Source organism: Platichthys flesus, chromosome 4, assembly GCF_949316205.1.
Source record: "Platichthys flesus chromosome 4, fPlaFle2.1, whole genome shotgun sequence".
NCBI classification, from domain to species: Eukaryota; Metazoa; Chordata; class Actinopteri; order Pleuronectiformes; family Pleuronectidae; genus Platichthys; species Platichthys flesus.
The window spans coordinates 27032383-27052220 of NC_084948.1; the positions used below are offsets into that span (position 1 = coordinate 27032383).

Genomic DNA, 19838 nt, shown 5'->3' on the forward strand with positions numbered 1-19838 from the left:
ACTGTAAATAAAGATGGAAGACGTGACGGCTCCCAAAACCACATCGGTGGCCCCCTAGTGTCTAGTTGCAGTACATGTCATCAACCCTTTCTTCTCTATGTTAACAGATGGGACATCGACCAAACTAAAATAAATCAAAATACACAGAATAAATGTTTCTGAAGATGATTTCTTTTAGTTCTTATGTTTGGATTTGTTTGATTCTATTAACACAGGCTGGGACATCAGGATTGAGAAGGACACATATGAAGTATTTTTACTCTTGTTAGTTTCTTTACATTTATTTGTTTGAGGCCATGATATCAACAGTGATCACCACAGAAATATTTCACTTTACTTTTTACAAACAACCACTGAAGACCTGAGAAGTTTCCTGTCAGCAGACGACCTGTTGAACGAGTCGTCGTTCTTTCAACGACTGAGTCACGTTTGGATGAAGGAAGAAAAATCACACATTTCATTTCCTCAGACAATAAATACAGTTTGTACTTTTTTCTAATCCCATGAGGGAAATATTTACATTCAGCAGTAACATTTAAAATCCTCAGTTGGGAGTTGCAGCTCTGGTGGGTTTTCATGTTTGGTTGGAGGCTCGTCCCTCAAAGCTGCTGCAGCTCCGTCGCATTAGTTTCTACAGAAAAGACGACAAAAGAAGTTCAGTGACCTTTGTACTGGGACACTCCCACACTGAGACACGACACAGGACCACGCCCACCTTCACACCCACACACACTGAATGAAGAGTGAACCATGAACGACTGGGTAAACAAACCTCTCATATGTGTCATCAACTTATTAAATAATTCACTTGCGTTGAAAGTTGTTATTTTAATATCATGCTGAATATTTTGTATCCGCTAGTTTGAAATGTAGCTACAAAAACTGCATCTACAAACTGGACAAGTTTATTTGATCATCATTTTTTTTTACGTTTAAAATAAGTCAATGCATTTATCTAGATTTAACATTTATGTTGAACTCTTCTCTTAAGTTGTATTCCTCCGTGCAGCCGAAGGCATTAAGCTTCCAGGTCGTCCCTCCATCCCATCTCCTCAAATATTATAAACACTTCATTCCATCTGGTACAAAACTACAAAAATTTGCCTCCTGAAAACGTTATCCTGGTAACATCTCAATAGAGTTCCTTAAAATTGGGCAGAAAAGTTCAGTTTGACTCATAGACTGACTGATGAGATGCTGTGGTTAAAGGTTAAAGGTCACAGTGATCTTGAACATCTCAAGTCAAGTTACTGTCTCAGATTTTGATCCTCGGTTAGAGTGACCTCATGCATGTAGCCTGAAGCTGCTCTGGCTGGCGGAGGCACATCTCATCAAGTTTTGATTCATATTAGAACATTAGTCTTGGAAAATGCACTGAATTATTTAAATGCTTAATATGTAAAAACTGAGCAGGATTAAAACATTTACAAACAGCTCCATCTTTCATATGAGTGCATCTTGTTTGGAGGCAGCTTGTCACCTGGCATCTGTCTCCTGCGTCTCCACGCCACGATCCTCCTGTACGCCTTGTCCAGCAGCCACATGAGGAGCATGAGCAGAGTGGCCACGCAGGCCAGGGCCAGAGCAGAGACGGACAGATACTGAAGATCCTCGTACAGCGCCTCTGGAGGACAGAGACACAGGACAACAATCACCACCAACCAGAGGTGAATATAAAAGCTTGTGAGAGGAGATGACTCAGCAGCAGGAAGACGATCAATAAGTTCAAGTGTTGAGAAGAATCTACACAATCTTTCACTTTCCCAGTAAATATATTCCTGATGAAGTCTCTTCAGATCTGAAGGACGTGTTCAGGACAACAGGGTTAAAGATGTCAGTCCACACAGAGCAGATTTCCATGAAACTTGGAAACGTGGTATTGGTCAGGGGTGAATTCATTTGGGTGTGGGGGGGGGGGGGGGGGGGGGGATCCTGGAGCTTCCTGGGCAGTTTCTGAGGTTTTCACTATTTTCCATGAAGTGATGAATGGATCTTGATACCTGACAGATTAAGGGGAGTGATATCTAAGAGAGTGTGTAACCTGGTGCAGCCTGATTGGATTGAGGTTCACTGTTGGGTCTTGGTGGAGCTCTGCTCTCCACTGGTCAACATGTTCTACCTTTATTTACTTTAGTTTCAGTCGGAGCCTCTTGTGCAGGAGCAGCTCCGTGGAGTCACAGTTCACTCACAGGAGGAGGCTGCCCAGTAGGACCACAGACCTGCTCCCCACTGGAGCCGCTGGGGGTTAAAGGTCACAGCAGAGTGGGGGGGGGGAGGTGTAACAGACAGTGTTTAATCCCTGGTTCTGGGTTTGAGGCTGAATGAACCCTGAGAGTTTCTGTACAGGAGCTGAGCAGCAGGTTTCAGAAGTTGTTGCTGATGGACTTTGAATAAGTCTCGTCCCCTTTTATTACGTCCTATTGAACATTTACCTGAACCCAGGTCGCTCAGGTACAGTGGGGATGAGTCACCTTCACAGAAGCCCCGACTCAACTCACCGTTCACTTTCAGGACGAACCCGGTGTCCTTGCTGCTTCCTTCTGTTTCAGTAACCGTCACCACGTAGTATCCTCCGTCCTGCAGCCGCAGGTCCGACAGGCCCATGGAGCCGTTGTCGTAGGACTGCACTCTGCTGCTGTAATCCTCCGTGATGTTGGTGAACACACCGGGCTGCCAAGTCCCTATGGTGCGGCTCACCGCTCCGGACATAAAGTTCCATTGTATGGTGGGGACCCCGTTGGAGGAAACGTCCACTGAGAAGAACACATCCTCCTGCACTGCCCTGGCGAGGCTCCTCTGAGGAGAGTGGATGGAGATGGCTCCGGCTGGAAGGAGAAGAGGTCTAGAGTTTAGATTCACTGTGAACAGATGAAGACACATGAATGCAGCTTGAACACATTCTATTACAGCACCTGACAATAGTTATAACATGACAGTGTGTGACAGAGTGCCGCTATAAAAAGAGAATCTTTTACCATGACTCAACTCGTTTGTTTAGTGACTCATTTCAATCAAATTCCTGGACACTCAGAAATGTGTGTTCGATTCTCTGCTCTGACAAACGACGCGTGGTTCAGCGGAGGAGTGGAACTCGTCCAACGAGCTCAGCAGAACAGTTAGAAACAGTTTAACTGACGTCTGGTGAAGGAGGTTCTCACGAGGGAGCTGCTGCTGCTGGTTTGTTTGTTCTGATGAAAGCGTGTGGGACCAACTCAGAGCCTCAGTCATTCGTAGGAATCTACATTTCTACAGAAGAGTCTTCACCAGTTCCTGCTTCTCGAGGATTCAGACTCTCCAGCATGAGGATGTTCACATGTCTGTTTTTACTCTCAGCCATGATGAGCTCTGAGATTCACCTTCACCTCGTGTATCTAGTCCTGAACCAATTAAACGTTTCTAGAAGGTGTGTTGGATGTTCTTACCTAGGTCACAGATATATGATGCGATGCTGAGGAACACAGCAACATCTTGTACATCCCAGAGCCTGAAGAGCCTCATTAGAATCACACAGACATTGGTCAACCCGCGGTGGAAGAATCTCCTCCAGGTCGTCTCACATCCTGCAGCTCTGTCTCCTCCTCACTGTCCACAGCAGCCTCCTCTCCTCCTGCTCCTCCTCCTCCTGTTGACCTGTTCACACGTGAGAAATCCAACTGAGCGCAGGTCACAGACGGTCTCTCTCTCTCTCTCTCTCTCTCAGGACTGAGCTGGAGTTTCTCTCTCTCTCTCTCAGGACTGAGCTGGAGTTTCTCTCTCTCTCTCTCTCTCTCTCTCTCTCTCTCAGGACTGAGCTGGAGTTTCTCTCTCTCTCTCTCTCTCTCTCTCTCTCTCTCTCTCAGGACTGAGCTGGAGTTTCTCTCTCTCTCTCTCTCTCTCTCTCTCTCTCAGGACTGAGCTGGAGTTTCTCTCTCTCTCTCAGGACTGAGCTGGAGTTTCTCTCTCTCTCTCTCTCTCTCTCTCTCTCTCTCTCTCTCTCTCTCTCTCTGTCTCTCTCTCAGGACTGAGCTGGCGTCTCTCTCTCTCTCTCTCTCTCTCTCTCTCTCTCTCTCTCTCTCTCGCTCTCTCTCTCTCTCAGGACTGAGCTGGAGTTCTCCTCATACCTGAGCGAGGTAGTGCCAGCCCACAGCGATCAGACAGGTTCCGCAAGAGCTCACTGAGCAAACACAAGGGTAATGTGATCACACATGCACACACACACGCATACATACACTCACACACACTCTCCCACACACAAACACACACACACACACACACACAAACACACACACACACACACTACCACACACACTCACACAAACGCACGAAGACAGCTCAAGAGTGAACAATTAAAATCTTCTCAGTTTACTCACTGCCTCTTGCCCAACACACACACACACACACACACACACACACACACACACACACGCACTCACCTTTGTTTACGCTGACAATTGCAAAATGAAACCAGGATAGTTTGAATCTGCTGGAATTCATGCTGTGACACACCTGGTTAAACGTGTCCAACAGGAAGTGTCTGTTCACACCAAGAGAAACTAACACAGCCCCCCCCCCCCCCCCCCACACACACACAAACACACACCCACATTTAATTATTTGCTCGTGTGTCTTAACTGCTTTATTACATATTACAGACTTTTTTATTTCCTTTAAAAAATATCTGCAAAAAAATGATTTTATATTATTTCAGACTGTTTTTCATCAGACTGAAAAAATTGATGTTTTAATATTTCAAGGATTCTTGTTGAAAACAAATCACAGATATATTTGAAGGAAAGATATTTATGACTTCATTTGAACTGTTCAACACAGGCTGAGCTCTGCAGTGACGACTGATCTCCACTAGAGGCCCCCACAGCTATAAAATAAAATAACCATTTATTAATCCCATGAGAGATAGTTGGGTTTTAATTCCTCCTAATTACACATTAAATGCAGGGATAAATAACAAAAAAACAAATTCTAAAGGAACAATTAGACACACAACACAATAACAGGATCAGTTATACAACAATAAGAATTACTGTGATAAACATGATTGTGAATGTAAATAAATTCACCCACTTGTGAGTGAATTACTCCAAATCCAGACACACAATAAATAGAGTATAAACCATTTTGATTAAAGATAAATATAAAAATGTGTGTGACAGTAAACGCACACGTTCTGCTTAGTGAAACCACACCTTTAAATAATGTGTCCAGTAAACACCTGCCCAGATGCCTCGGCTCATTCTTTATCAACAAGACAGAAACTCAGCCCTTAACACATCCAACCTAAATATTACCTGAAATATAAATTAATATTACAATAATAATCCTCTGTGGGATTTTAAATATAAAGCAACTCACTGTGATGTGTAATAAAAAGCTGGTAACAAAACAGAAGCTGCCGGGTGAACAAACCCTCAGGGTATAAATATTTGAACGGTTCAGTTCACATAAAGAATACTCAGCTTCATATATAATCTTAATAATACCTCCCTCAGGTTAGTGTGACATACTGAGCCACTGACATCAGGTGTTTCCACTGCACCTTGTTTTGAGGACAACACACCCATAGCTGCTCTGAAGGGCACACGTGTGTTTTCTGTTTCTATAACTTTCTATAACAACCGGATCATCTTGAAACTGGTGTCACACAAGACTAGACTAGAATACAGGTCAATAAACCAGTTCAAATGATGTTTTCTATGACTGAATCCTGGATATTAAACTGGTTTGACTCATCACAGTGAAGCTTTAGAATGAAATCACACACATTGAGGTGTTGGTAACACCAGAGACGGTGTCATGTGTCAGATCCGTGTGTGATTCCTCAGTAAAACGATCCTCTGGTGGTTGTGTGTCGTCTTTGCTCCTTCAACCACAGCAGTGAGCTCAGGTGAGCAGCAGGCGTTCCCCCCGGGGAGAGGGAGGAGCACCACCATGGTAACAAACCCCATCTCCACCTCCTCCTGATCGTTGCAACTCTACACCTGAGCAGCAGCAGCTCCTCACACCTGAGGAGCAACTTGTGGAAGCAAAGCCAGTCAGACTGACACGATGGAAGGTGGACGGACAGTGGAGGGAGAGAAGCCAAACAAAGACCATGGGGACGAGGAGGAGGAGGAGGAGGAGGAGGAGGGGAGCAGTCTGGACTGGCTCATGAGAGAAGCCAACATAGAGATTACTCCTATGGATTCCAACGTTTTAACGTCTAGGTAACAGGCCCTGCAGGGGAGGAGCTGCTGTTTGATTTGAAACACTTCAGTTCTGAAATGGTGCAGACTAACTGCTGGAGTCATCCGCACAGAAATCCACACGGTTTCTGTGCTGATGAGTTAAATTTGCATTTCAGCATTTGGGGACTGGTCAGTTTCAGGTTAGGTGTGTCGAGGTAAACAAGCCTCAGCAGGTTTTGATCTGATCACAAGCTGGATCCTTCTCTCCTTTGTTTACATCACTTTTCACTCTTTGTATTCAAAGACAAAAGGGTTTTACATTACATTACATTTATCTGACTCACAATAAGTGCATAAACCTCGAGGGTAAACCCAGAAAAACAAGAATCAAGAAAGTAGAATTTCTTCATTAAAGCAAAGCTACAAAGTTTTGTGTCTGAATTCTTGGAAATCTTGACTTGTTTGTTTCTCCAGTGTTGACAACTTCTGCAGCCGAGCGTTCACCAGGGAGCGAGTGTTTGAAGCAGCGTCTCAGGGGGACACGGCTCAGCTCCACGGCCTGCTCGACTACCTGCGACTTCATGACCTGCGACTCACGAGCCCGGAATACACAGGCGAGTAGGAACAGGATGTTTGACTCTGTCCTGCAGCCGTGTCATCAGATATATTTGTGCACTGTGGTCTCTGTGTGTTTGTGGTTGTGAGTCAGTGGATACAGACGATTATGGATCTTCTGTGTAGCACATGCATTGAAACATTAATAATTATACAATAATGTTTATTCTATAATTGTTTATAATTAGAATATTGCTTATGTGGGTGAAACGTTGAAATGAAATTTGAGTTAAAACTTTACAAACTGTCCAAAGAAATCTGCACATTTATTACCTTCTGTGTTTGTCTGCGTTTGAGAAAAGAAAGAACCAACTCAAGGATTTTCTTTTACTTTACATTGTAAGAAAAAGCTTCTTCCGATATTTCAGTTGATTTCTCAGAGATTAATTCATTGATCTTGATAAAACAATCCAGGTTGTGTTGGGAACCGATAACTGTGAGTGTGTACAGTTTGTATGTATTTTAATGTATCTCATCATGTCTGTGTCCTTCAGATGAAACCAACGGGAAGACGGCGCTCCTGAAAGCTTTGCTGAATCTAAAAGATGGAAAAAATGACACAATTGAATTTCTGCTTGACATAGCAGAGAAAACTGAAGATTTAGAAAATGTAGTCAACGCGTCTTACAAAGATCTTTGCTTCAAAGGTAAGTGACCGAAGATCGAGAGTCTGTGAAACTAGAGGCTGTAAAAACTCTCAGTATTTGGAAACATTCATACCTAAACAATTTCTCAATACAGATACCTTTAATGAATTTGTTTTGGATTAAAACTCCTTGAAACCCGGACATGATAACACGCAGCGTCTGTGCCCTCGTGTCCGTCCTGATCACTCACATGTTTCTCTCTCTGAGGTGTCTCTGGTTTTCTCCTGGTAATAGTTTGTGTCGGTAGTTGACTCTTGTTGAGGGTTTAGCACAGAGGATTTTGCACCTTGTTAAGATCAATGAGACAAATTGTGCTTTGTGAAAATGGACCGTACGAATCCCGTCACATCACATCTGTCAGGAGGTTGTGTACAAAATTCTTCAATCAACAAGGGACAGCCGGTAACAACCAACCACGTGTCACAGGTCAGTCGCCGCTGCACGTCGCCATCGAAAGAAGAAGCTTCGACCACGTGAAGCTGCTCGTCCAGAAAGGAGCAGACGTGCAGGCCAAAGCCAACGGGAGGTTCTTCCAGCGCAAAGCAGGACTGGGCTTTTATTTTGGTGGGTCTACACGTCCCATATACGTTGTCTATCCCAGCTGTTTACGACCGTGATCACTACACTCACCTTCGTATGTTTCCAACAGGAGAACTTCCACTGTCGCTGGCGGCCTGCACCAACCAGCCCAACATCGTGTCCTTCCTCATGGAGAACCCGTTCAGAAGAGCCGACCTGGCCGACCAGGACTCCCAGGGAAACACGGTCTTCCACACCTTGGTGGTCATAGCGGACAACACCACAGAAAACACCGACATGGTCGCGAGGATGTACGACGAGATCCTCGTCCAGCACAACAAACTAGAGAAAACACAAACAGTGAAGTTGGAGGCAATTGAGAACAATCAGGGGTTGACGTCTCTGAAGTTAGCGGCCAAGCTGGGAAAGATCGGGGTCAGTGTGTTTTCAGATCTACCTTGACACCATGTTCGTGACCCTGACCAAGGGAAATCTGTCATACGTGTGCAAAGCATGAGAACCTGCATATCATTTAACACAAGCTCATGATCTCCTCTCTGACCTCCAGCTGTTCAGACACATTCTGCAGCGGGAGTTCGAGGCTGAGGAGATGAGGCCGCTGTGCAGGAAGTTGACAGAATGGGTCTACGGGCCGGTCCACTCCTCACTCTACGACATGACGTCCATCGACACCAGCGAAGACAACTCGGTGCTGGAGATCGTCGTCTTTGGGAGTGAAATCCCGGTTCGAAACTCAGTTTTACTCATAATGAAATTTACATGAAGGTCCACAACACAACGTTTGATCTGGTATGTTCAAGAAAAGATGTATGACGGCTCCCCAACCCAAAACTTCCCTATTGCCAACTACTGGCTGGCTGCAGTATAGGTCCTTAAAAAGCCTCCTCTATGTTAGTAGATGGGAGATAGATCGAAGTAAATCGTCGAGTAGAAAGATGGCTAAGGATGAGATAAATGATTTGATAATAACAGAGGAATTTGGTCTCTGATAAATCCATAAAACACATATTTATAAATTTGGGTCAGAGAAGCAGACTTTCATTTAATTTCTCATGAGACGTGTGGACTACTGCTCTGTTTTTACTGTGAACCCGACCTGTGACCTCAGAACCGTCCTGAGATGCTCCAGATCGAACCTCTCCGCAGTCTCCTCCAGGACAAATGGGACAGATTTGCTTCTAAACTATTCTTGATGAATTTCTTGGTGTATCTGATCTACGTGAGCATCTTCACCACCGTGACCTACAACAGAAAGGTCGGACAGGTGAGACTGAACCAAGAGCTTCTATCTCAAAACAGGTATTTCAGCCTGAACAAGTGAGAAGTATTTAACCGTTTCAACCTGCAGCCACCGTTTGCCATCGAGAACGTCCCGGCCGACGGCCTCCGCTGCACCGGGGAGATCTTCAGTGTCCTGGGAGCCGTGTGGTTTCTCTTTAAGGCGGTGAGGAAGTGGGATCTGGTGCAGTTCACACAAAGAGTCTAAATTAATTTAAAACTTATCATTATCATTATTTTTCACTTCTAAATTCATAGATAATCATTTTCAGGAAGAACCCTCCAAACTTCAGGGCTCTTGGAACAGATGGATTCTCTGACATTCTGTTGTGAGTACAGTGCAGTACAGTGCAGTACAGTGCAGTACAGTAAAGTACATTGCAGTACAGTGCAGTACAGTGAGTATTCCCTGTTGATGGTCTTCTCACTGCCCCGCTCTGTGCCTCACTCAGCTTCCTGCAGGCGATTCTTCTTCTCGTCTGCGCGGTCGTGTACTTCTGTGGCCGGAGGGAATACGTGGGACTCCTCGTGCTCTCGCTGGCTCTGGCCTGGATCAACGTCCTCTACTACTCGAGAGGCTCCAAACAGATGGGGATATACAACGTCATGATGCAAAGAGTAAGAATTAAGCTAGATGTATATACGTAGTTCCCAGCCGTAATGGAGTGGTTTACCTTCACAAGAACATGTTGCTGAACCAGAAAACAAAGAATGGAGAAGCTCAGATCAAACCAGGAGTGTGACTGTATATCCATCTTTACATAGAACATAGTTGTTGGTTGATGATTTAAATTCTACAATCTCATATACATAATTAAAATCTGTTTCTCTCTTAAGATGATTCTTGGAGACATCTTGCACTTTCTATGTGTCTATGGAGTCTTGCTGTTTGGATTTTCTGCAGGTAAACTTCCGGTTTGTGCAGAATAAAGATTTTTCAAGGTCAAGACGCCCGGTTTAATTTTCTCCTCATCCACAGCCATCGTTTCTCTCATGGTAGACACGGATCATAAAAACGATTCAGTGCCTCGTGGAAGGACTTTCGACGTTGAGACGTTTACGTGCAAAAAGCCGAGTTACAACGACATCCGCTTCACAACACTGGAACTGTTCAAGTTCACGATAGGAATGGGAGATCTGGAGTTCACCGACCACGTCCAGTATAAAGAAGTCTTCTACATCCTGCTCATCTCGTACATTGTCCTGACCTACATCCTGCTGCTCAACATGCTCATAGCACTGATGGGCAACACAGTGGAGAGAATCTCCAATGAAAGTGAAAACATCTGGAATCTGCAGGTGGGAAACAACTTTCACTTCCAATCTTCTGTTCACATGTTGATCTCTCAAGTTCAGGATGATTCTATGATAGAGCCAACACAGAAAACGAGGTTGCCTGTACCGAAGCAAAATACAAACAGAAACTCAGCATATATCTTGTGTATTCTATGTTTGTGTAAATCTCTCACATTCTGTTGCACGTCCTCAGAGAGCATTCACCATTTTGGACATGGAGCGAACCATTCCGAGGGGCCTGAGGAGCAAACTGTTCTCCGGAGCGTCGAAGACGGTTTGTCCAAGAGGCCAGAAGGACCAGTGTCGCCGATTTTTCAGGTAAACCAGAAGTTAACATGTCCAGAGGTGAGAAATAACTAAGTCCTTAAATATCATCAGGACCAGATAAAGGATTAATAAGTGACCAAAAGTTAAATTTGGATTTTTCTGATGTGTCGTCCTGCTGAATTAAAAGATCCACAGTTTCCAATGCTTTGTAATTCAAAAATAAATCCTAATTACCTCCATTGTGCTGTGGTGTCAAGAGTAAACAAGGACCAACACTGTTTTTGGTACATTTGGTGAACTGACCCTTTAAATCCTTTAATATCAGTTTATGAAGATTTCATCATGTGAAGTATTTCTACAGTTTCACATGATCCGAGTCTTCTCCCACTTCAGGGTGGAGGAAATGAACTGGAGACAGTGGAGGTCGCATCTCGGTGGGATCCATGAGGAAGACCCAGGAAATGACATGATGCAGTCACAGCCACACACCCCGACACCTCGTAGGTCAACACACACACACACACACACACATACACACACACACACACACACACACACAGTCTCTTACTGGTACAATGTCACTAATGAGTTTCCATTTACACTTTCAGGGAACCCGTGGAACCTGAGTCCGCTGTTGAAGAAGATTCGTACCAGACGTCAACAGCCACAGAATCTCAGCTTTCCCTAATGACCCGACCAACAAACCCAGAAAAGAACAAAAACACCAGTGTAAAAGTTTCATGTGGAATATTGAGATGCCATTTATTTTTGAATGGCATCTTCAGTCTAAAAATGTTTATTTTAAGATAAAATGGCAACTTTTTTATATCATAACATTTCCTAAAAGAGACAGGAATCTGTAAATACTGTATATGTACCATTAATTAGTTTTGATTATAGAGAAAGAACTTTTATAATTATACTTTTCTCACAGGACATGATGAAGCCCACAGCTGCTTCCATCCTGTTGACCTGGGAGACACTGACCTCCTCCTCAGCTCCTCAGCTCCTCTCCTCCTCAGCTCCTCTCCTCCTCCTCTCCTCCTCTCCTTCTCTCCTTCTCTCCCCCTCTCCTCCTCTCCTTCTCTCCTCCTCAGCTCCTCAGCTCCTCTCCTCTTCACCTCCTCACCTCCTCTCCTCCTCTCCTCCTCTCCTCTTCTCCTCCTCACCTCCTCTCCTTCTCTCCTCCTCAGGTCCTCACCTCCTCATCTGTTTTGTCTTAGCATTTCCTCCTCATTTCTACCTCCCCCCTGAACAAGGTTGAAAGAGTTCTGTGAGACCAGGAGACGACGTCAACTCAAAGACACTGAATCCTGATTGTTTGTATTCTCCTCCGAAGCAGAGCAGCTGTTAACAAACTGAACACACGTCTCAACATGTTTCACTTGTGTTTGTGAATAATCGACTTGTTGTGTGGTTGATCTACTGTATTTTGAAGCAGCACGTTAACAGTGGTCAAACATTTTATTTATCAAATAAAACTGTGAATTAACAACAGTCTGTGAATAAAGGTTGATTGATTGATTGATTGATTGATTGATTGATTGATCATTCATCATTTTCTTTGTCCTACTCAAAGTCAGTGCTTCGTCATTATTATTAAATCAATTTGTAACTCAGACTTAGTGAATTTAGGTTCTAAGAAATATGAATGTCACAGAAATGGAAGTAAAGTGAATCTGACAGAATCTTTAAACATGTATGACACTTCTACCTCAGGTCATTGTGAAGTTTTTATTCTGAGGGAATGTGGAGAGAAGGATGTGAAATGACAGAGGTGGAGAGAAAGGTGTGGACCAGGCAGAAGACACTGATGATGATTAACGTTTACACAATAAAACCTGTTTCCTGAGCGTGAAGGCTGTGTCCATGAATACACCTGGAGTGTGTGACTGCACGTCCTACAATAACATTCAGTTTCACTTTTCTGCTCCACTGAGGATAAAGAAAGATTTAGCAAACAAAGGATCAAAGTCAACTTTATTCTGCTAGGAACAGGACATAGACGGGAATGAAACCTAGTACAACAAAGGGTGTAGTCAGAAGGCAACAGTGGATAGGATGAGAGGAGTGCAAACCGGAATGGTGCAAAAATGGATTCATAAAAAGGTTATGCAATGTAAAGTAATGTTTTGTCAAGCCATTTTCACTCCAACTGTCAAAAGAATAAAGGAATCAAAAGTCTGTTCTTATCAGTTTAATATCTGATTCGTCCCCTACCGGGGAACTGGGAGATGGAACCGGGGCTTGCTCCGACTGGTGCACCCCCCTTCACCATGTCTTACATTAACCATGTTGTCACACTGATACAGGTCATGGGACTCCTGGGGCGATGGACCGTGGCGATGTGCAAACCCCTGAGCAAATCATTGTCATTAATGTAGAAGAAAAATAAATTTGAAGCCTGAAACCATGATAGTTTACCGGACACCTGTCAATCAAACACCTCCCTCTATTGGAAGAATCTGATCATGACTGTGTGTGACTGGTGAGCTGTATTTGTATCGACTGTCTGTATCTGTTTTCATATTTATATTGTATATTATTTATTAAACCTGTATATATGTACATATCTTCTGTATACTCACTTAGAATTATTGTTGCAATTATACTTTGTAATTGCCTGTCTTTTGTAATATCTGTATCCTGCAAAGCTATATTGTTTTCTGAACACCACACAAACAAAGTAGTTTAACCTTTGCCCTCATGCAAGCTCCACATTGAAAGGTTTAAAAAAGGCAAAACAACCTGTATGGAAAGCTATCACTGGTGTGGATCTGTTTACATTAAGTGCCTTAGCAGAGCTTAAGTACAGCTTATCACCTTTATGTTTGTTGCTACTGTAATAGGGGAATGTTCTGGATGAGGAATTGACTGTCTTATCTTGTCATGTTTATGAATTTTTATATTCTGTTAATTGTTGTATGAAAATAAAGGTCAGAGAGGCTTATTGGAGTGCAATTTTTGTTTTTTAATAACTCACATTTTCAATAATAAAATAGGTTGTCACAGGTTTATAAACACAGGTGTAAAAAAACATAAATAATTGTAATATTAGCTTAAAATATAAATCTAAAACAGCAATGACAACCAAGATAAAGATTAAATACACATTATAGAATATAATGTGACGTCCTGACATTTTAGTTTGTTAATTTCAGTCTCTTTGTATTTTCTGTTTTATTTTGTAGTCCCGCTTTCCTTGTGTGTTTCGGTCTTTACTTCCTGTTGTTGATTGTCGTGCCCAATCCTCTTGTGTTTCACCTGTGTGTAATTGCCCCTTCTTTTCCTCAGTATTTAAGCCTCTGTGTTTCCCTTTGTCCCCTGTCGGTTCGTACTCGTTGTTGTGCTACTGGTTTCCACACGTGGCAGATACGGTTTGTCTGTTTCAGCTGTCTCGACCAGCTTCTCCTGCTTCCTTGTTCTCCGTGCGCTTTGTCGCCAGAACTTACCTGCTAGTGTTAGTGTTAGTGTTTTGTTTTTGTCTTGTTTAAAGCCTTTTATTATATTAAATACCTTTTTGTTTGTAACCTCTGGATCCATCTCCTCCACCAAACCGTAACCGAACGAACCGACCAAACTATGGACTCAGCAGAGGTTAGTTTTTTCGAAAGAGTTGTTTTGATCGTTTGATGTCGGAGCTAGAGGGGATCCGCCTGGCCCTGGGTGGACCCCGCAGCCTGCAGTGGGGACACTCAAACCCTTTTGAGGGAACCCGCCTGGCTCTGGGAGGACCCCGCAGCCTCCAGAAAGGTTCTGGTCTGGGGGGTAGACGGTGGAGGGGGGAGACATCCACAGCAAAAGCCTCTCCCTCAAGCAGTCTGCTCCAGCACCTGCTCCGGTCCCAGCTCCACGCCGGAGGCTCCCAGCTGATGTCTCTCGTTCACCGACGTCAGTGGTCCTCACAGCGGCGTCTGCTCCAGCATCGGCTCCAGTGCCTGCTCCGCGCCGGAGGCTCTCGGCTGACGTCCTCTGTGTTTCGGCGTCGGAGATCCTCGCGGTGCCAGCTCCAGTTCTTGCCCCACGTCCAGGGTTGAGGTCGGAGCTCTTGCCCTCTGCCCCTGACTGGTCTTCGGTCCACCTGCCCTTGGAGCCCCCGTGCTGGGCTCCGGACCGCCCTCCTGAACCTCAGAATTCTGTCCCAGAGCGGCCAAGGCGCCGCCCTCCTGGGGAGCTCCCGTGCTTGGCTCCTGACCGGCCTCCAGGTCGTCCAGCGGAGCTTCAGAACTCTGTCCCTGAGCGGCCACGGTGCCGTCCTCCCGAGCTTCTGTGCTTAGCCCCGGAGCGGCCACGGAGCCGTTGGCCTGAGACCCTGGGCACCTCCCGGATTCCCTCCTCCGGTTCCCCCCTCCTCCCACCCGTCTCTGTTATGGACCGTCTGGAATCCGGTCCTTGAGGGGTGGGTACTGTGACGTCCTGTCATTTTAGTTTGTTAATTTCAGTGTCTTTGTATTTTCTGTTTCCTGTTTTATTTTGTAGTCCCGCTTTCCTTGTGTGTTTCGATGTTTACTTCCTGTTGATTGTCGTGCCCAATCCTCATGTGTTTCACCTGTATAAAGCCTCGTCCTGGAGATCAATGTAAAGGCATCAAGCTCGTAGTGCAAGATAATTATTAAGCCTGTGACAGAGGTAACGAGTGCATATAGCATATATGTATGTATACACAAACAAGATTTTGATGAGTTGTGACATTTGTGATTTGCAAATTAAGGAAGTAATTAGTAGTTTCCAAGAAGGTGCATAAAGATGTCATGAACTGGAAAAAGAATGATTGCATCTGCTAAATATATACAAAGAACACAGCAAGCACAACAGTAAAAACACCTAAAATATTAAATTCAAACGGTGAGAAATAAGGTGCATAGTGAAATATAATACAAAACGAGTGATTGTGTCTGTCAAATATTAATATATACAAAGAGCCCAGTGTCAGAGCATTCGAGCGCTGCTCTAAGGGGCCTGGGACTGAGAGGCCAGAAGCTCGTCCACTGCCATATGGAAGTCTGTGATATTTGCAAAAGTCTTTCCAGTGAGGCCTTTGGATGTGGATGATTTCGATAGCTGACAGTATGTTTTTATCCTGTATTTATTGTGTCCTTGAGTGGACTGGCCACAAAGTGCGCATGTGTGCTGTTGTACAGTGATCTGGGGCCGTGTAGCGCCCAGCTCTGTTTTTTTCCTCTTGTACAGAGTAGATCTGGCTTGTGGCAGTGCGGGAGGCGGCAGGAAAACAGGCGGCGGCAGCAGCTGGGGGGGGAAGAGCTGGTCTACGGAGTGGCACGAACACGGGCTGGGGCTCGAGTCCTGCTGCCGTGGTGACCGCCGCTGCCGCTATCGATTGCTGAGGTTGGGGTGCAGACGTGAGGTTGTCATGCGGCACTTTGCGTTTCCGCGTGCCAGCCAGAGATGGAGTGACCTCATACTGCACTTGAGGTCGGCTGGTGTGCGGCCTCTCATCCGGGAGCTCTGCAGCGGGAGGTAGGCTGGTGCTGGTGATGCTCTGCGGACGCTGGAGGATAGACAAACCTCGATCCGTCTGAGAAGGCTTCCTGTCTCCTTATGAACTCTGCAACAGATTTATTGTTCATTTTCAGGATGGGAATCCCTAGTTTGCTGAGTTCAGCGTCATCCACGGTCACTCTCTGCTGCACCCGCTGGTAGAGTGTGGTGATCTGGTGCTTGAGAGGGGAGCCGCGAGCCTTTTTCCTGCAGTCCGGGTGAAGCCAGAGCTGTTTAACGATGCAGTACATCAGCCGGTTCTTCCTGGAGTCAAGCAGGTGGGCGGGAGAGAAGCGCTTGTTAAACTTCAGCTTCTGCACCAAAGAGGCCTCGGCCGGATCTCCGTTGGTGCGGCCAAACAGAGCGTTCCCCCAGCGTGCATTAAAAAACTTAGTTTTGTATGGCTAAGTTGTTGACATGAAGCGAACGAGGCTGGTTGTATTAGGGCAAAGTAGCCTCCGCAGTGAGTGGGAAGAAAATAATATTAAAAATTATTTAGCTTATTAAAAATACATTAATAAGCTAGGTACGACAGATGATGAATGAAAAGCACTCGGTGGGAACGAGAAGCACAAGCCGAACATATTAGTTGGTAATATTAGTAGGAATGCGACTCTTACCGGGTGAAACGGTGGTGACTTTTTACCTTTTTCCATCGCCGCTGAATTCGCGGAGAGCGTCAAGTGCGAACGTCGGGGAGGGGGAGGGCTCTAGGGAACTGTAGACTCTGCGCCAATGGGAGGCCGCCATTGTCTACACTTCGGAGGAGAGTGTAGACTCCTGGCCAATGAGCGGCCGGCAAGTGTAGACAAGGGTAGACTCCGAGCCAATGGGCGGCCGCCGTTGTCTGCACTTCCAACGGCTATGCACTCGCCTGGCTCTCATTCCCCAAATTGGGGCGATGGACCGTGGCGATGTGCAAACCCCTGAGCAAATCATTGGCATTAATGTAGAAGAAAAAGAAATTTGAAGCCTGAAACCATGATAGTTTACCGGACACCTGTCAATCACACACCTCCCTCTATTGGAAGAATGTGATCATGACTGTGTGTGACTGGTGAGCTGTATTTGTATCGACTGTCTGTATCTGTTTTCATATTTATATTGTATATTATTTATTAAACCTGTATATATGTACATATCTTCTGTATACTCACTTAGTATTATGGTTGCAATTATACTGTGTAATTGCCTGTCTTTTGTAATATCTGTATCCTGCAAGATACAGATTTACTTTGTTTTTGTGGTGTTCAAAGCCATACTGTTTTCTGAACACCACACAAACAAAGTAGTTTAACCTTTGCCCTCATGCAAGCTCCACATTGAAAGGTTTAAAAAAGGCCAAACAACCTGTATGGAAAGCTATCACTGGTGTGGATCTGTTTACATTAAGTGCCTTAGCAGAGCTTAAGTACAGCTTATCACCTTTATGTTTGTTGCTACTGTAATAGGGGAATGTTCTGGATGAGGAATTGACTGTCTTATCTTGTCATGTTTATGATTTTTTTATATTGTTTTAGTTTTATGAAAATAAAGGTCAGAGGTTTATTGGAGTGCAATTTGTTTTTTTAATAATTCACATTTTCAATAATAAAAGGTTGTCACAGGTTTATAAACACAGGTGTAAAAAAACATAAATAATTGTAATATTAGCCTAAAATATAAATCTAAAACAGCAATGACAACCAAGATAAAGATTAAATACACATTATAGAATATAAAGCCTTGTCCTGGAGATCAATGTAAAAGGCATCAAGCTCGTGCAAGAGAATTATTAAGCCTGTGACAGAGGTAACGAGTGCATATAGCCTATATCTATATACACACAAAACAAGATTTTGATGAGTTGTGACATTTGTGATTTGCAAATTAAGGAAGTAATTAGTAAGTAGTTTCCAAGAAGGTGCATAAAGATATGTCATGAACTGGAAAAAGAATGATTGCATCTGCTAAATATATACAAAGAACACAGCAAGCACAACAGTAAAAACACCTGTAAAATATAAAATTCAAACAGTGAGAAATAAGGTGCATAGTGAAATATAATACAAAACGAGTGATTGTGTCTGTCAAATATTAATATATATAATATATACATGAGCTGTACTAATGAAAGGTGAGGACAGGAGATGGACATGTGTCAGTGTCTAACTCAGCAGGAGGACACCATGGAGATGGAGAGAGGAAGTGAAGTGAGTTGTGCTCAGACAGAGGAGACAGGGAGTGAAGCAGCAGCAAACGGGGAGTGAAGCAGCGGCTAACGGGGAGTGAAGCAGCGGCAAACGGGGAGTGAAGCAGCGGCTAACGGGGAGTGAAGCAGCGGCAAACGGGGAGTGAAGCAGCGGCTAACGGGGAGTGAAGCAGCGGCAAACGGGGAGTGAAGCAGCGGCTAACGGGGAGTGAAGCAGCGGCTAACGGGGAGTGAAGCAGCGGCAAACGGGGAGTGAAGCAGCGGCTAACGGGGGGTGAAGCAGCAGCTAAAGGGGGGTGAAGCAGCAGCTAACGAGGCTCAGTGGATGAGATGTGTCTCCTGAGCTGGTGCTGTGAGGAGTCTCTTCTCTGCTCCTTCTTGTGCGAACGTCGGGGAGGGGGAGGGCTCTAGGGAACTGTAGACTCCGCGCCAATGGGAGGCCGCAATTGTCTACACTTCGGAGGAGAGTGTAGACTCCTGGCCCATGAGCGGCCGGCAAGTGTAGACAAGGGTAGACTCCGAGCCAATGGGAGGCCGCCATTGTCTACACTGGAGGAGAGTGTAGACTCCTGGCCAATGAGCGGCCGGCAAGTGTAGACAAGGGTAGACTCCGAGCCAATGGGCGGCCGCCGTTGTCTACACTTCCAACGGCTATGCACTCGCCTGGCTCTCGCGAATTCCCCAAATGTGGGAATCTCGATTGCATAATTTCTGGTAGTGGGGGACTGCGTTCGCGCTCTCCCCTGATTTAAATGTTTAACAATAAATGAATCCAATTGAATTATACCAATCAGAGTCGTTCACACTTTCTGTATACAACAGCCACGTCTGAAACATTATGCATCAATATATTGAAAATGAAAGAAAAAGCTACCTTTATTTTTCTAATGAAAAATATTGTTTCTTTAATTGAGAAACTTGATCTCATGATAAGATAAAGTGTATTTGTGTTTACTTCAATCCCTGTTCGTATTCAACACTTCTGTCTCCAGGGACCTTATTCTTTATACTTTTACCTGTTTCACTAACAAAAATGAACTGTAAGACCAGCCGCAGCCAACAGCTCATAAACATTGAGTTTTTGAATGATGTCAAAAGTCAAAATGAAACCACAGGTTTGTAATGTATGTGTGTCTAGCTGTATTGGAACTTTGTATCGGCCAAAATGTACCTAATTCTTTACATGTTAATTTTAATGCGAAAAGTGTTTTATTCTCATTTGTAATTCGACTCTTTTACCATTTGAGCGTGCAATAAGAAGTTGTATCTGCTCAGTCTCTTGTGATACATTACATTTTCATTTAGCTGACGCTTTTATCCAAAGCGCCTTACAATAAGTGCATT

General features: G+C 44.5%; 2 protein-coding genes across 3 annotated transcripts; one reads left to right on the top strand and one right to left on the bottom strand.

Annotated features, from left to right (window-relative positions):
* Positions 1–253: 253 nt before the first annotated feature.
* Positions 254–4503, bottom strand: LOC133951639 (V-set and transmembrane domain-containing protein 5). Of its 2 annotated transcripts, XM_062385696.1 has the most exons (5): positions 4413–4503; positions 3423–3630; positions 2499–2825; positions 1481–1624; positions 254–631 (listed from the first exon to the last, which is right to left on the bottom strand). In XM_062385696.1, the coding sequence occupies exons 2-5, from the start codon at positions 3496–3498 to the stop codon at positions 600–602; spliced, it is 579 nt and encodes a 192-aa protein (XP_062241680.1). In that variant the 5' UTR covers positions 3499–3630; positions 4413–4503; the 3' UTR covers positions 254–599. The 2 variants fall into 2 exon arrangements, with proteins under 2 accessions (XP_062241680.1, XP_062241679.1); XM_062385695.1 differs by lacking the exon at positions 4413–4503 and having other exon boundaries at positions 3423–3731.
* Positions 4504–5887: 1384 nt separating this feature from the next.
* Positions 5888–12328, top strand: LOC133951892 (transient receptor potential cation channel subfamily V member 1-like). The gene is made up of 15 exons (XM_062386137.1): positions 5888–6200; positions 6636–6775; positions 7271–7423; positions 7850–7987; positions 8073–8377; positions 8511–8687; positions 9072–9227; positions 9312–9407; positions 9500–9570; positions 9694–9859; positions 10079–10145; positions 10221–10540; positions 10731–10855; positions 11198–11304; positions 11413–12328. The coding sequence occupies exons 1-15, from the start codon at positions 6043–6045 to the stop codon at positions 11490–11492; spliced, it is 2259 nt and encodes a 752-aa protein (XP_062242121.1). The 5' UTR covers positions 5888–6042; the 3' UTR covers positions 11493–12328.
* The last annotated feature ends 7510 nt before the right edge of the window (positions 12329–19838 follow it).